We start from the raw sequence: 18,351 nt of genomic DNA on the forward strand, positions 1-18,351 counted from the left end.
AAAACTACCTAGAGATGGGAGCGTGGGCCCGGAAAGCAAACGGTGGGTTGGCACTGCAGGGAGGTAGCCTGGGATCCGCTGCATTCCCCCCACCCCGAAGGGGTTGGCGCCTTCGTCTCAGAGGACGAGGCGCCGGCGCCACGGCAGGGGCAGAGGGAAGATTAAACAACCTTTCCTTTCTAGACCATCCCAACCATCCTGTCAGTGAAATGCGAGCTGAGAGCGCTCCCGCGCGCGCTCAATTTATCTTTTTCTCTTCGGCGGTGCAATCGGTCCTCCGTCAAAGCCACTGGTCTCCAGCCCCGCGCTCGGCTCTCGCCAGCCACCTGCTGCTGGAGCTGCCGCCCGAGCACGCGTCCTACCTGGAAGAGCCTTAGGATGTTGGCGACCATAATGGAGACGGAGCTGGCCGAGGCGCCGATGACTCCCAGCACCTTCTCGGGCTTGACGAAGACGGGCGGCTCGCCGTTGGTGCAGCGCACGTCGGAGGTGTCCTTCTGGATGAGCGCCTGGACGAAGGTGAGCGACTGCTCCAGCGCGTAGGTGTCCCGGGAGCAGGTGTCCAAGATGCGGGCGCCCAGGGTGACGTTGGGCAGCAGCTCGGGGTCGCTGTTGATCTGGTCCAGGGCGTAGAGCATGGCCTCCAGCCGGTGGACGCCGTCCTGCTGCTGGATGTCCCCGCAAGGCGCGCCGCTGGGCCCCCGGGCGTGGACCGGGAAGAGGCCGCCCAGGGTGATGTCCCCCTCCAGGCGGATCGAGTGCGGCGCGTACATCTCCTGGCCCCGCGCCCCTGCCCAGCACAACCACTCCAGCAGCAGGCACCAGCAGGGCAACTTCGGCAAAGTCAGCTGCTGCACCCCGCGGAGCCCCGGCCCGAGCATGGTGCGCGGCGAGAGCGGAGAAGGCAGCTGAGCCGGCGGAGGAGGGCGCCAAGGAGCGGGCTGGGCTGGGCTGGGCTGGGCTGGGCTGGGTGGAGAGAAGTGCCCGATCCGGCGGGGTCCCTCGGCGCCCCCCTGCGATTGGCGAGGATTCCCCCGGGGGCGGAGAGAGGCCAGGCGGGGAGGGGAGGCGAGTCCAGCCGGGCGCCCGCTGCCGTCGACGCGCTGCCCGCCCGCGCTCCCTTTCTTGCCGCAGCTCAGCACTGGGCGAAGGGGAGGCTTGGCTGTCGCTTTAAATGCTTGCTCGGCTCCTCTCCGCCTCCCGTTCTCGTGCTTTGCCCACCTCCTTCGCGCTCGCCCTCCTCTCCTCTCCTTTCCTCTCCTTTCCTCTCCTCTCCCCACCCCAACCTTGCCCGCCTGCCTGCCTGCTTCCCTGCCTCCCGCGCGTCATTACGCAGAGATGCGGGCCGAGGTAACCGCCGCCCGGCGGGGGAAGCCAAGGCGAGGCGCAGAAGCGGCGGAGGGAAGCTTCGGGGGCGCCTGACAGCAGGGGATGGACGGCGGCGCGCTCGTTGGAGGCAGAAAAGCAGGCAGCAACTCTCTCTCCCCGAGCGGATTTGTATCGGCTTTTTGCTGTTCCGTTTAACCCCCACCCCTCTGTACCTGTTACCCTTTCTGAGTGTATTTGTATTTAAAATTGTATAATCCTCTTCAAAGACGACCATCTCTCCATTGTGTCCCAAATTCTAGTTTCCTTGGAAGGGATTGTGAATATAGCCAGCAATTTAGTTCTAACTAAGAAGATAATGAGGCAATTAATTGTATACAGAGTGTTCTAAATCTATCTGGTATGTTAGATTGCACTGGTTATTTTAAATTTAATTTTAGTTGAAATTAGATTTTAAATGAGCAGTGCCTAGGTGATCATCTGGCCACTGGGAGTCTTAAATTCTGTAAAGTTGGATGACCTCTGATATACGTATTCCTTTCTGATAAAAGAGTGATTGTTTCAGCATCCTATGATTATCACTTTGTACTTCCGAAACATAAAACCATCATCTTGTTAATGCTGAGTAATATTGTTTCATCCAACTATGTGATATATAACTGGAAGGGCTCTAAGAATTAGGAGGAATTACAGTAATGCAGACATGGAATTATGTCATTTCTGAATTGCCTCTTAGAAGAAGCAGTAGTTCAGTTGGGATGAAGAAACTAGATAGCTGACCCATCAGTCACATTTCAGCAAGTTGTTCAGCTATGCTTTATCTCTCTCACTCTGTGAACTGATCTCAGGTCTTGCTAGCTTGGTCTTTTAATTTGGTTTAACATTTTAATCTTGTTTATGATGTGTTGGATGGTGTGGACTTCTAATGCACATTTAAGACATAAGATAGGAAAATGAGGATTTATAAATCCAGCAATCTACTTTAAAAACAGGAAGAATGTGATTTGTTGGTCATGAAATTATGAATTGTTTGTTAAAGGAGCTTACAAAGTAAGTTATGTGTGTATAGGGTACCAACCTGTATTAGGAAAGGCTGGAATGAGAACTGTGGAAATCACTGGTAACCACTGCTTTGAGTAATAAAATTAGATGTGCAATACATGGCCTGGAATAGGGGAAGGTACTTTATATGAAGTGGGCCCAGAACCTGTGGCTGGATGGAATGCTGTGGGCATATCTAGCATGGGATGGTTGCAGCCAATTTCCAAGGTCTCAGAAGACTTCCTGGATATTTCAGCACTGGCTGTCTGACATGGTTGGGCACCTTTCCTCATCAACTGCTACCTTATTTGTCTTTGACTCTGGGCCTACCAGAAGCTGAAATTAAAAGTTTGTACTTGCAAAGTCCTGGTCTCTTCTCTAATGATAATTAGACAGAGTGAACATATTCAGAGATACCATATTCAGTTGTTTTCAATATCATAGCTTCTTTTTCGGTATTTTTCTTGGATGCAACTGATTTGTATGATTTTTTCCCCATAATGAGAGATGAGGAGGCAACTAACAACTATTTGGACATTATGATTCCATGTTGTAGCTGGGTATATTCTATATGATGCAGTATATTCTATATGATGCAGTATATTGAGCGTTTCTAGGATTTCCATTATTCTTGAATTATCTTCATTATTCTTTAAACGAAAATCCTGCATATGGAAGGCTTTTGCCTTAAAGTATGGTCTAGTTTTTCTTCATTATCATCATCATCATCATCCTCCTCCTCCTCCTCCTCCTACCTTTCTCAAGAGCTTGATGTATGATGGGCTAAGAGAAATTTACTGATCCAAATTAACTTAATGAGTATCATGGCTGAGAGTGGACTCAAACCTGATTTTCCCCCATTGTGAGTGAAAGCACCTTACTCACTGCCCCACATCCATACTGGTTATCAATACTGGGGGGGAAAGCATTCTGCACAAACAGAGGGGCACTCATTCTCCATGCTTCCACATTACAATCAAGTGGTTTGCACAGAACACTTAAAACTAGGGTTGAGACTTGGCAGTTGCTTTTCTTCTCCCAGTCCTCCTGTTCTCTCATTACTCAACAGATTCCTGAGAGCAATTCCTCACTGCAAATTGAGCAGACAACCCAAAAATAGATCTCACACCAATTTTCTGCCCACTGCTCTCACTCATCATTTGCTGACATGAAGGAGGAGAGGAAAAGAAAGAGGCAGTGGACAGCAGGCAAAGAATTTACTCAGTAAGGGATGGACTCATTTGGGATCTGGGACAGAAGCCAACCTCATAGGAATCTTCATGCAGGTAGTTGGGTGGGATAACACACCCATATATCCTGATATATTGTCATAAGTGAAAGAGCTAGAGACTTGCTTGTTTCCTAAATGAAAGCTGGAAATTCAGATAGAGGACCATATATGCATCCAAGAGGACCATTGCCCCCATGTTCACCTGTCCATATAGGACTAACAATGGCTCTTTTCATCTTTGTATTTGGAAAGCAGCAATAGCTCAGCCCTAGAGGATAGCACACAATACAGCATGTCCCCAGAGTTAATTCCCAGCTGTCAGAGAGTAAACATTGACAAAGTTTGGTAGATCTTCTATGACATTTGGATTAAGGCTTTGGAAGTGCCCCATTCCCTTAAAAAAGGAAACAGAAAAGGCCAGGAAACCATCTCACAGAATCAGAGCAGGAAGGCAACATCTGTTTTATGATCTGCTCTAGATTCTTCTCAAGTATCCATGTCCAAACTGCATGGCCTAAAGTTGCTCAGATCCCCCCCCCTTTTTTTTTTGAAGATAAAAGCAACATTTGCCCTTCTTCAATTATCTGGCCCTTCCCATTCCCCCCAAATAATAAAGGATCAGCAAGACCATCATCAATTTCCTTCAGTACCTAAAATGCAATTCACCTAGTAAATACTGTAGGTATCTCTTGACTATGTTTCTACCAATTTCAAGCTTCATTCCTGCCTGTTAATCTCCTCTTCTCAATTGCCTGGTGGCATATGTGCCCTCTTGTTAGGAAAGACTATGTCAAAATAGGAGTTAAGAAGCTCTGCCTTTTCTTTTACTATCAGTTAGCTTTTCGCTGTCTTCAATCAGAAGCTAGTTTTTTTACATAAACCTTTGTTGTATTTTGAACATCTCTGAAGAACTCCTTTCTGTTGTTTTGAATCTCATGTTGAGCTTTAGCTTTTCTGACACCATCTCTACAGATCCAGGCTGTCTCTATGCATTCTTTCTTGATGACATGGCCCTCTTCCCACCTCCTAGATGTGCCCTTTGGGGTTCTGAAATCGTCACTAAGCTTTTTGTGTAGCCACATTAGTATCTTCTGTCATCTTCTATTTTTGTTGAAATTCTTTGCAATTCTGCTTTCGTTATCTACTTTTTGAAGACTTTCTACCACATCTCAAACTCTTTTTTCCATTAGTGTCCCCATGCATGGAATCCTGTTTCTTAGTGCTCTGAGTTTATTAAGATGTCCTTTTTTGAAGTTCAAGGTAAGGTGTTTATCCACACTCAATTTTATTTTTCATAACTCAAGAACTTTGCATTTGAATTTTTGAATTTTTAAGTTTTTTTCAAAAAAAATCATTTTTTTTCAAAAGTTTTGAAATTTGAAAATTTGCATTTCAAATGTTGCATTTCAACTAAGTCTTTCTACTTGGTTAGTATCAATTCAAGGATAATTGATCCTCTCATGCAATCTTCCATTCTCTGAAAGTGAAAGCTGCCAGCTAGACACACCAGGAATTTCTGGAGATGACATGATTGATAGATCTTGAAGTAATTAGAGTATCCCATCACTATTGTTTCATGCCTTTTTGAAAAATCTGCAGCTTGTTTTTGGAAGACGCCATCCACATCTTGTCCTTGGTTGATTAGTTAATGCTAGATGCTAGTTATAGTACTGCTTATAGTTATTCTTCCACTTATTTTAACTCAGATGCTCTCTACCATATTACGATATGGAAGGAGAAAAGAGTGGGATGATGGCCAGCCCCTGTGATCCTGAGTTCCTTTTTCTTTTTGCTGCTTTCCCCAAGTAGCAGGAGGACAGCAGCATTCCAGCAGCGTTGGGGGAGGAGAGAAGGGGGAGCAACAGTTGAAACTATTATTCAACAGAGGGGAGGCAAGCAAATAGATGCACTGAAAGGAGCTCATGGAAAAGAGAAACTCAGAGAAAGAAAAGGAAACAGAAACAGTCTAATAGCCTGGATAACTCTTAAATCTAATGCATTTCATATACAGTCATCTAAAGTGAAATGGTCCATGATTCCAATTTCCAGTAGAGGGTCTGAACCTCATAGAATACAATCTGGTTAAGTACATCTGATATTTCACAAGATGAACCAGTCACATACTGCCTCCAGGTGGTCAATGGAACCTCAGTTTTGGGGGACTGAAGAGCAGCATTAAAGAGAAATAAACAAGGAAAAAGACCAGATGAGATCTGAACCTTGCTGAGGAGAAAATATAGCATGGCTTGAGCCTAGTGGATAACTGGTGCCCTCCCCATCAGAAAGAAGAGTGTTCCTGACCAGAACAGCTGACAAGAGGGCACCAGCAAGTGCAATAACACCATAAATCCAGTGATGCTGTGTCTGGCCCCAGGAACCCTGCAGCAGAAAAGTGGAGGGTGGAAGGTTGGAAGGTTGGAAGGTTCAGGAAGCCTGAAATCCCAGAGTTACAACCTTTGAGACACAAGGAAGAAGCAGACATGGATACCAGCCTCCGCTCAGGACCTAGTCTCCTGAAGCCATGCGGGTCACTGTGGGGCAGGTGGGTGAACAGGACTAGAGGGATGCTGAAAAGCTCCAGAGGTGGTCCAGGCAGAATCCAAGGGGAAAATAGATTGGGATAGTTTAACTAAACCAATATAGTAGGAAAGAAGATTAGATTGTAGAGAGTCATAATAAGTGGATAGATGGTAGGAAGATAAAGTAGTATTGGATAAAGAGTAGAATAGAACAACAAGGGATAAAAGTAAGAATATTAAATTAATTAAATTAAATGTTAATTAAATTAAAAGTCCCTTTTTGAAGGTACTTCTTTAGTCTTTCATCTGGTTCCATTGCCTTCTCCTAAAACGATTGCATGACACCCCAGGTTCATTCAGTTAAATTTCTGAGCAGGTGTAGATACAGTGCAATTCCTCGTCCTTTCCATTGTTTCTGTTCCTTGAAAAAAGCTGCATCCTTCAGTGCTGTATTTGAATAATGGGAATAGAATGCAACCAGAACCAATGCAGGTTCATACAGGGCAATTCAGATCTAGAATCAGTCTTACATCTCAGACTTTCTACCAGACTGGAGAGATATTTGGGATGCTTGCTATATTGGCTAAAAAGTCAAATACATGACTTACAAGCACAATACCCTGACTGTAGGAATTCTACCCTACAGACAAGGCTGCTGGAGATTTTAAATAAATAAAATGAATAAAAAAAGGACAGTATGGAACAGCTCAGTGAATTTTGGTAGTGTCATCTGTACAAAGATTCTACATTAATTCATTGTCACCTGTACAAAAATTCTACATTCACTCTGGAACATGGAACAAATGAAATGCCCCTCATATGCAACTTCCATGAAAAAGGGAGAAAAGAAGGAGCAAAGTAAATGAACATTTACCAAACCTTTTAAGGAATTGCATATAACTTTCTTAGTCCCAGTATTGTTATTTTCCTATTCTCTCTCTGTCTTTCAAGGCATATTGTACAGTTCTCTTTTCCAACTAACTTAATAGCAGTTACAGAATTGCAGCCCTAAATTCCACTGAGCATCTAGGGTGCTTGTGTTCAAAAATATCCTATTTGGAATCATGGTTTTACTACAAGTGGACTTCAGGGTGGAGGTGGGCAAATTACCGTCTTGAAAGAGGCAGCTGATTAACACTTCAAATGAGATAAGTGTGCTCGCCATATGCATGCTGAGATAGGCATGCTCCCACATAGTTTCAACTTAGAGTTGTGGTTGAGGCATTAGGATGTTCATTTATTATTTTACTTTAAGATATACTATTGTTTTCTGCAAGGAAATGGAGCTTAAATCCTGGTTCCAGAATTACATGGTTGTACCACTCTTGATAATGTATAGTATTCTTGGGAACACTGATCCACCATCAGTAAAAAAAGCACAAATGTTCTAAACAACTAAACTTCAATAAAACCATAGTGTTATGACTAAAAAAAACCTGGCTTACTCAAGCTTATTCCCCATCCTAGAGTCTAATGTTCTCTATTAGGGCTGTGTGAAGTTTCAGTGAAGCTTTGAAAGAAGCATCTTCTCAAAGCTGCTTAACAAAGCAACAGTGCTCCCTCTCTTCTAAGACTAAAGTGATGTGACCAGGTTTCTTCTTTCAGATCTACTTCAGAGCATCTCTCAGCCTTCTGCCTGATACAACAGGAAAAAAAAAATGAGAGGAACTTTTTTGGATGAGCTTCACAAAGGGAGGCTAAGAAGAGCCTTCTCCTGCAGCATTGACTAAGGAGTCACTTAGGCTTGTAGTGGGGGGGGGGGGGGTGCACTACAATGCAGGCTCTTGGGAATCCCACAGAGTATGCAGGAGGCAGAAAATCCAAAGCCCTCCCGGGATGGGCAGTTTCATCATCAACTGATCAACACAGATAGAGGAGCCAGTCCAGAGAGACTTTGGCATGTACTAAGGGCTCTCCCAGGCTATGTATCTCAAGTGTAGGCTGTAGGGAATCCTCTTAGATCACTCATCTGGTTGAAAGAGACCAGCAAATATAGAAAACTTCCTTTTTTCTGCCACTGAGATCTCCCAACTGTTCCCTGGCTGATGAGCAGCTAAGAGAGACCAGAAGTAGAAAAGGATCCATACTTTCACTCAGCTTGCCTTTTCCTCACAACTGCCAATGGCTGAGACAGGCCAATGCCAAAGAAAAGCTCCTTTCATGTCACAGGGGTCTCCTTAGCTGACCAGTAGTTGAGAAACATCCCAGGTAGAAAGGGATGTGCCCTTTCACACCATTGTCCTCCTCCCACCCGGAGAAAGCCAGGACCAAAAGACCTTCAGAAACAACTGTAGGAGAAGACTAAGAGGAACTTTCCCCACATTGCTGGCCAAAGTAGTTTCAGCATTTGCTAATGGCCATTTTATAGCCCCCTCAATATTCCAGAGCCAAGAGAGCAATGATTTGTGTACGTCTAGGAGAGCTGCATTCATATATCTCAGTATCAGCTCAGAAATGGTTAATACCAAGCTGGGACACATCAGATTTGACTAGATTCTCTGATGCCTGAAAATTGGTTAAAATGATTGGGGCAGGTTTTGCAGTGCTTTCCTACACTCAGAACAGTAAGGACAAATTTTCTAAGACCAATGGATCCAAGGACAGATACATAAAGAAAGCCCATATATAGCAGAATCTAGCAAAGAGATGGAAGCTGAAAATTAACATACTGTGACTAACATGATGTGACTTTGCTTGTCTATTTCCTTTTCAGTGACAAATGTCACTGACATGATGGTGTCAGCTTGGATTGATGTCTCCAAAGGAAAGAAAACTTTGTACACACACACACACACACACACACAGAGGGGTGGACAAAATTATATTTAAGAGTTAAAGCACCTTAAGTAACATTGCCAGGCCAATCCAGTTTATGCAGTCTAGAGACCAAGAGATAATTAAAATCAAGTATATAATAGAATAATACTTCAAATACATGAAAACAGAAATCAATCCAGCAGATCAAATACTGGCAGCAGATTAAAAAAAAATCCAATAAAACTATTTTTTTTCCTACTGCTTTTACTATATAGTGGAAAAGTATGAGCGATAAAACAACTCAGTTTCATGAGACAAAGAATACCACAGTTGACCATACATATCCATGGGGCTGGGGGCAGCAAGGATAGCAATTGACACCACACACATTTGTGATGTAGTTTCACAAATGACATAGATTATGATGTCAGAAGTGTAACATAGCATGCTCCAGATGCCTTACAAAGGGCCCTTTCTCTCAATCCTGGAGACTAAGCTCCATCACAGTTGAGTCATAGGAAAGGTTTAGAGTTTAATGCAATGTTTTTCAAACTTGGCAATGTTAAGATGTGTGGACTTCTTGAAAAACACTGGTTTAATGTATAATACTTAAGGTTTAATGTACCTTAGTCTTAAGCCATTTACACATGCTCTTTTTCAATTCTTCTTTATGCAGATGATATGATCATTCTGTCCATAACCCAAGTGGCCTTCATAAATACCACTATTCAAAAACTAAGATTTTAATCTTCTCTAGAAAGCATTTGAAGTTCCCAGTTTGATGGGAAATTAACAAAAGAGCACTTGACCAGGTTAAGGACTTTAAGTATCTAGGCATCCACTTACAACCTTCCACCTTCTGGAATAATCAACTGAGTGAGCTCTTAAGAGCCCAAACAGCCTCCAACATGTTCCTTAAAAATGTGATCCATCAAGGCAAAATCTACATGCCTGCAGCAATTAAATTACATTAACTCAGGGGGCCCAGCTATGTGTCTATAAAGATGCTTCTCCTTTGGAAGCTACTCAGTGTAAATTTTCAATAGCTTTACTCAGTGCCCCTTGCTCACCTCAAATGCCTCTACTTGGTTACGGCTTGGTGGAATCTCTCTTGCGGTCTCTGTGAGACTTTGCCTTTTCAGATGGTGGTTGCAACACACTTGAGGGATGTGTCTCTGATTCACCTTGTTCTGATAGATTTAACTCATCCCTCAGGAGGCAAATTGACTATTACTTGACTAATTGTGGCTTTTCACTCCTGGCTATGTCACTCTTTGGCCCAGATAAAGCCTTGGCTGAATAAACAGAGGGTTATAGACTTTCTCCTATAAGACCAAATACAGGCAACTACTAAGATATTGCCAAGTTTCTAGTAATATTTATGGCTTGCAGAAGTTGGTTGGTATCCTCTTTTTATTATTAATTGTTTCACGGCTGGCTTACCATGTACTTTTAAGCCTTGCATTTGTTTCTATTTTTATTAGTCTAGGACCGTAGATAAATATCTATCTATGCTATCATCAATATTTGATTTATGCCCAGAAACAAACTGATAATTAGTTCAGTCTATGCTGGAAACCTGTGACCCTTTAAGAAACAGCATACCAGTATCCTTGTTGCAACATTCTTCATCAGTGGCAGTTTACAAACACTCTCCAATAGCAGTCCAAGAGCAGCACACTGCAACGCTCACTCTAAATGTAACTGACCCATTGTTACTCTTGTCAAGTGTGTCCTTCTCTAGAACAGTTGTAGTTTGTGCCCCAGCCTAAACTGGACGAAGACACTGCTTGTTAGAATCATTACCTAAGAATGCAGTCTAAAGTTGAAACCTAAAAGCACTCTTTTACTATGAGACTAATTCAAAGGATGTGCTACTATACCCCATCCACACTTGTTAACCAAAACAGGTTAACTGCTATTCCAATGTTAATAATATCTCTGTTTATCCAGGATAAGTTATTTATGACCTCCAAGCCACAACTTCTTGTAGTGGATGCAAAGGAGGAATTGAGTTGTGCTTGATCTGCAAAAGTTGGCAGTTCACCCATTATACCAGGAAAATTCCTCACAGTGGTTCCAGATTGGCTCTAGGGTATATATCAAGTTGCATGAATGACAAGGTTGAACTCTAAAGAATACCTTAGAGCAATGGCCAGCAGCTAGGACAAAATGAGTTTTTGAAACTAATTTCTGAGGAAATACCAGAACAACAGGGGCAAGAATGGATCTCTGCCAAGTGATCCAGAAGACCCTGACGGTTAAGAGATCCAGAAAATCCAGCAAGGAATCAATAGTCAAGTAAAGAACCAGATGCAATGGGAAAAAGTGGATCAAAAAATCTAACAGGATATCCTTCTTCTGCCTAATCTTCATATCCTTTGCAGGTAGCCTTCTTCCATAGTAAACCTCTCCTGAAGCCCCAGGTGGCAATCAAATTTCAAATGTACAAACATCCACATTCACTCTCCATCTACAAACCTCCTTTTTAAATGAGCCTATTGAAATGGAAGAGAAAGACTACCCTTTCCCCAGGGCAATACACAAGATGTAGAAACTTTGAACTTTGGTGTTGGAGAAAACTCCTAAGAATATTGTGGACAGCTAAAAAAATAAACAAATGGATCATTGAACAAATGACCAGACTCAAATTGTCCTACATCGGACACACTGTGTTAAGACCTAGATTTCTAAAGAGCTCTAACGCTGGAAAGATAGAAGGAAAGAGAAGAAGAAGATGAACAGCAGCAAGGTAATAAACTCAATTTCAGCAGCTATGGGTGCACCTTTGGAAGACTTGAAAGACCAGGTTAGGGACAAATCGTCATGGAAAATATCAATCTATGTGCTTGGTAAGAGTCAACAATGACTCGATGGCACATAATTAATTAGTCAATCAAGAAGCACCGAATAAGGAGCACATACATATAGGAAGAAAAAAGTCAAGTCATATACACCAAGGTTTCTGTGTTTCTATATGAATGAACAGAATAGGGGGTAAGACAAAACACATGTGTGGAATCATGTATGTAAGGGCATAATTTATTCAAAAGGGATATGCCAGATTTTGGATCGGGAGGCATTATATATGAAAGAAGTAGCACATATGTGTAGAGATGTAGAAGTCGGAACAATGCAGAAGATAGCACAGGTTTATCAAGAACAAATCACGCCAAACATTCTGATGTCCTTTTCTGATGGAGTCACTAGTCTAGCTGATCATGGGAATGTAGTGGACATTGTGTCTCTTGATTTCAGCAAAGTACTCAACATAGTGTCTCATGAGATTCTAGTAGAAAAGATGACAAAATATGGGCTTGATTATGCTACCACTGGATGGGTACAGAGCTGACTGAACAATTGTACCCAATGAGTTGATGTCAAACTGGAAAGAGGTATTGAGCAGCTGTACTGTTCAGTATATTTATAAATTAATTTGATGAGAGGTTGGAAATTTGTTTATTAGATTTCCAGAAATCATAAAGATAGGGGAAATAGCAAAAACAGTATCAGGACTCAGAAGAATATTGCCAAGTCTCAACAGGGTAGAAAATCAACAAGATCAATTTCAATTTGTCCATCAATTTCAAGATATACAGATATCCTTCATTTGAACAGAAAATAAAAACTTGAGTAAAAGTTGGGGAAGACCATATTGGGCAGTAGTGTTGCAAACAGGATCTGGGTGTCTTAGTTGAACATGGGCCAACAGTGTGATGCAATTGTAAAAAAACCTGTTGTACGTAATCCTACCCTGCATAATCAGAAATGAAGTGCCACGATCCCAAGTCATCATCATTCCTGTCTACTTTGAATTGGTCAAACTATATCTAGAATAATGCATCTGGCTCTGGGTACCACATTTTAGGAAGGACTTTAACAAGCTGGAGTATGTTCAGAGGAGATCAAAATGGGAAAGAACCTGGGAAAAAAATAGCTTACGAGAAAAATTGGTGTATGTTTAGCTTGGAGAAAAGACTACAGGAACACATAATAGTTGTGTTAAGTATTTGAAGGGTTGTCATGGAGGAGATGGAAAAGACTCATTCAGGGCTGTTCCAGAAACAAGAATGCAGATTTCCATTATATATTAGGAAGAATTCCCTAATGATAAGAACTGTTCAACAGAGGAATAAACTGCTTTGGGAGGGGTGAGCTTTCCTTCACTGGAGGAGTTTCAGTAGAGACTGGATGGCCATCTGTCAGGGATTGTATAGTAATGGATGCCAGCACTGGGCAAAAGCTTGGACTAGATGATTTTTTTCAAAGTCCTTTCCAGCCTTTACACTTGATTATTGTATGAAATAATGGTTGACAAAATCTGCTATTGTGAATTTGGGGCAACTTTTAGAAGAGCACACGTTACACCTCTGTTTTGCTAGTTGCATCGGCTGCCAGTTTGCTTCTGGGTCCAATTCAAGGTGCTGGTTTTGGCCTTTAAAGCCCTTCAGGGCATGGGAGCCAGGTTATCTGAGGGACTGCTTCTCCCCGATCGCATCAGCCTGTCCCATTAGATCCAGCAGGGAAGGTATGCTATGTGTTTCATTGGCCAGGGACTTGCATTTGGTGGGTCCCAGGAGGCAGGCCTTCTCTGCCATGGCTCCCTCCTTGTGGAACGTTCTCCCCCCTGAAGTGAGGCTTGCCCCTTCCCTGCTTTCATTTAGGAAGTCCCTCAAGACCTGGTTGGGTCATCAGGCCTGGGGGTCTTTGGGAACCAGAGACATTCTTAAATGGCTCCACTGTAATTGATACTCTGCTCTCTCCATGGGGTTTGTATATTTTAAAATCTATTTTTTAAAAAAATCTGTGATAATGTTTTTATTCTAATAATAACTTTTTTATCTTTTTATAATGCCTGTTTTTATTCACTTGTTATTTTAATTGTTGTACACTGCTCAGAGTTGCTTTGTGTGAGATGGGTGGCTATATAAATGTGAAGTATAAATAAATAAATAGACAAACTTCTGTTTGCGTGTTGAATAGAAGCTTCCAAAGGAGCTTGTTGTCTGTTTTTAGAATGACAAAAGAAGCTTTATGGCATCATAAGCTCCACTCCTTTGAGCCATGCCAATAATATCATGCAAAAAAAAGGGGGGGGCTTGTGCTACAATGCCATTTTGATCATTCTGCCCTCTTGCCCCTCTACTACAGAAGCCACTGGGAAAAAGATACTATGACAAGACCTGAGCCAATAATCCAGCAGCAAGTAAGCAGCTAGAAGAGCCATTATTAGAGACCATTAGAATAAGCATGTCTTGGAAAAATGGGGGAGGAGAAGGGTTTGGTTATTGGGCGGTTCATTCAATATCCTAGCATAATGTTCCTGTTATATCAGTGGGTATACAATGTTCATGAGCCTATGTATGATTTCACAAAAGCTATGAAAGGTTCACAATTAGAGCTGGGATATTATATTCTTATTGGATGATCCACCAGGGAGGGAAGTCACTTCTCTGAGTTCCCCCTGTGGCTGGAAAAGTTGGTAACTGAGTCCAGGGTTAGAGAAAGAACATAAATAAAAATAAGATCTAAATAAACAAACATTTGCAAGCGGATCAACAGCAAGAAAACATCTCCTTGAGGCAGCCAAATAACAGTTGCCTTTTTCTCCAGAAGACATTTGGGGTGTATACATACAGTATATGTGAATATGAACAAGAAACATCAATAATGTCTTAAATGGTAGATCCATCTTATAACAGAGAACATCAATATTGCATTTCTACTGAATAACCTTTCATATGAAGCAATTTTCTATATCATAACCATAAAATAAATGTTTCATCTTATATAATGTTCGCCTCATACCTAGTCTGCTGTAATATCACTATTAAAAGATTATTCTACTTGGCTCTGGGAATGAAATGAATTAAATAAAGTTGCTTATCTCTTCCTTGGTCCATATCACTATTCTTCCATTTGTTTCTCTATCCCTAAAACCTAGTATAACAAATCAGAAGGAGGAGCTGTCTTCACTTCCCTTGCTGTTCTACATCCTAAATATCCAAATGCAGAACTTTAAATATTATTTAACTATCCATGCATCTTAAGTGTAGGTCCCCTTTCAAATGCAGACGTATAGCCAATTTGTTTTATATTAGTTACATGGTGAATCTAATAACAGCTAAGTGGCTCACAACACAATCTGATAATCAGCTACAGAAAGCATTCCCACCCCCACCCCCACCCTGGGAAATATGTCAGCTGTTGCAAGCCAGAAGCAGGCAGGACCAGAAGAGGCCAAAATTGCTGAAGCACACAACCTATTTGTCCCCTTCCCACTTTTTTCCATGGACAGAAAGAAGATGGAAGATTGGAGGAACTCAGCATATTTCTGCCAGTATCTGAGAATGGGAAAGTCTCGCAGTCCAAATTAAGCCCATAAGTTGGAGCTTTCTCATTCCTGCTCTCCACCCTTACTCAGAAATAACCCTCCCTCCTGAATTGAATACCAGCTCCTCCCTGGTTAAGTGTATCAAAGCATGCAGCCTCCGTCCTGATGTACATTTATGCTGAGATCCCTTCTCAATTAATTCAGATAAGTGGTAGAACTATCCCTCAACCCATAAAATCAGCGAAGCAAGATTACAATTAATAACTACATATCAAGAGCTGCATAACAACAACCAGAAATCATTATCTCTGAACAAAAATGCCTGGAGCTGATGCCTAAACACATTGAGGGAAGTAATCAGTCTGGTCTCTTGGAGTAGAAAAGATTGTAGTTAGGCATTTCCTTCAGTTATGAGAACTTGAGAAAGCCTTTTCATGGATACCCACACACTACACATGACAAAACAGAGTGACATAGATCCAAACATCTTCCAAGAGTTGAGCCAGGTATTTATGCAAGCAACTTTCAACAGGCCAGATTCAAATACCAAATTCTACCCCCACATCTGAACTTTATATGCTGATCTCAGTGAAATAACATCTGCCTTACTTATTTAAGGAGCATCACTGACAAATGGATGATATACTAAAATGTTTCACCTACGTCTTTTGTATTGAAGCCAGTCAAACCATATGGCTAACTGCATAGGTGAAGTGTCGCAACACAGAAGCAGGACTTGCAATCATGTTGAATGAAATGGACCTGGATTATGAGGATAACATCTTCTAAATGCATCATGGGCAATAGGCCAATGGTAAATGGGTCATTGCTATAATCTAAAACTGTGATTCAAGAAGCTAGTTATGATTCCTTTTTTCCATTAATGGTAGAAAGATAATACTGAGCATGTCATTAGATCTAATACAATGAAAACCACCCATTCCTGTCTCTTTGCCTATTCTTTTAGGTAGGAAGAACCAGATTTAAGTCAGAGTCCTGATTCTAAAGCCAGATGGATTCTGAAAATCTGCCCTGACCGTCCATTGAGACATGGGTCCGGCATCAGGAGACCAGATCTTTACCATATGTTTAATGAAGACCCAGGAGAAAAGAAAAGAAAAAATAGTTGCCACATTCTTTAAGTACTTTTAAGGCAGGTTGTTTTGGGTGGGGGGGATCTATCTTCTCAAGCAGCAGAGATGGTTGCCCAGTGAAAGAAAAAATGACTGTATGGGAAATGTAATCCTGTAAAATGTAAAAACAATCAAATAACTGGTGATAGGAAAAACCGTTGTTTGAAATCCTCTGCCTGTCAGACAAGATTAGATTGAAAGGGTAAATAGGATGTTTGATTACAAAGTAGCTTCCACTGATGCCATGTAATTGTTTTGATGGATTGGATGGATCACACTTCTCTAGATGTCCACTGTCACTTACAGTTCATTCTTCTGGAAGTTTGTCATTCAGAGTCCATTAAAACACTGGATAGAAGAAGACATGGGACATGAAATGACACTTGAATTTCCCTCCTTTCCAACCCAACTAATTTTGTACCTTCTCTAGGCAGTTGTTAGAACCATTCATAAGAAGATCTTTTCCCAGGTTTCCCAGCAAACGATGAGAAGTGAGGATGTGCTGTCTGGTTGCTTCAAAATGGAGTGATGTTCCCCACATATGCACATTGTGTTGGAACTATTGGGAAGGTAGAAGAAAGAACTATTTCCACTATCTTGCTTCACATTTCCCCCTTTTGGCAGAATGAATAAAGTTTATCCAAGTTTATATTAACTCCTCACCAGACTGGTCAAAAAAGGGATCCATTTTTCCACTTCCTCCTAAGTAAATAAGAGTGAAATCAGAATTCATGTCCAAAAATGGCCATCTCGACTTGCTTGGAAACATAGTTTACTTGTGGATAAGCAGTGTGACCTTCTCACATTTTCAGAACTAAATGATTACTTTTTTTTAAAAAGCCATGTGTTTAGTATCAAATTCAGTTCAGAATGTTCCTTATGCCTCCATTGCCATGACTGTTTCAAATATGCTCCTTAAGTGACTTTATGATAGAACATGTCTCTCAATATTATCATATTCCTATCCTCTTTGTCTTGAGACTAATTACATATTGCTAAAAATAGAAATAGCATCTGATACTATGATGCAGCACATTTTGTTGCATGGATCAATGGTTCCAAGCACAGAGAATTTTCTTGGCATAAAACACAAAATATGGCATCTGTAATTGTGTGCCATCCTTAGCATAATCAATGCTGCTTTCATTAAAAATGTAATCTATTTTTAAAAGATCCTTTCATTACAATGGCCATACTTTCATTTCATCAGTCTTTCTACTTCCACAGAAGTCAGTTACAAAATTAATCATTGTTATGTTTGTAGAACTCCACTGATAAAAGACCTTCACTAGTTTGTTTCTAAATTTATTAAAATGACTATTTTTAAACTGTTGATTTTGATTGATTTCTTAATCATCAGTAGGCCACAACAGTTAGTAGTGCAAGTCAATGTGCCTATTCAAAAATTATCAAGTACAATGAGACTTATTCCAATTATGCTTTAGAATAAGGACAGGGTGGTGCTTCAGAAATAATTTGGGGAAAAAAATTGGGAGTGTGCAAGAACACAAACATCACACCTGTCTGCAACTTTTTTAAGCAGCCACACTGGGGCAGGGAGAGGTCCTCTTGTGGTCCAGGGAAAAAATGGAAGAGAGTTGCTAACAGCATTTTTTCAGAATCATTTCTACAGCATTTCATAGCTCTGATGAGTACATATACCTGCAAGTTAAGGTATCCTTTCTTCTGAGGTTAGGCACTTGCACGACCACTTGGCTATTTCCACTGTACTTTCAAACCTCAGAGGAATCTAGCCTTTTTCGTTTGCAATTGTAATATACTTCTGTTGCTTTTTTGTGTGCTATTTTCATCTGCTGATTTTGCTGTATTGCTGGCCATATTCGACCTCCAGGACTAAAGGCAGCATTATATTCTAATATAAAGTACTTAGAAACTGGGCTATCACCCTCGTGTGCTGCTTCAGTTCAAAACTTCTTATAGACATTGGCTTGGCCCGTATGGGAAACAGGAGGTCTTCTGATCTGATATCTTTTTAGATTCCTTATTAAC

General features: G+C 41.5%; 1 protein-coding gene across 1 annotated transcript in view; it reads right to left on the reverse strand.

Annotated features, from left to right (window-relative positions):
• GRM7 (glutamate metabotropic receptor 7) overlaps nucleotides 1-883 on the reverse strand; it is a 421,378-nt gene extending 420,495 nt beyond the window's left edge. Inside the window, exon 1 of the mRNA XM_088134322.1 lies at nucleotides 363-883. Coding sequence (XP_087990448.1) covers nucleotides 363-881 — 519 coding nt within the window. The 5' untranslated portion in view covers nucleotides 882-883. The remainder of the gene's footprint in view (nucleotides 1-362) is intronic.
• Nucleotides 884-18,351: the final 17,468 nt, after the last annotated feature.

Source organism: Python bivittatus, unplaced genomic scaffold (genome assembly GCF_059951505.1).
Source record: "Python bivittatus isolate LINGU-HERP-01145 unplaced genomic scaffold, Pbiv_v1 ctg000080_np1212, whole genome shotgun sequence".
Lineage (NCBI taxonomy): Eukaryota > Metazoa > Chordata > Lepidosauria > Squamata > Pythonidae > Python > Python bivittatus.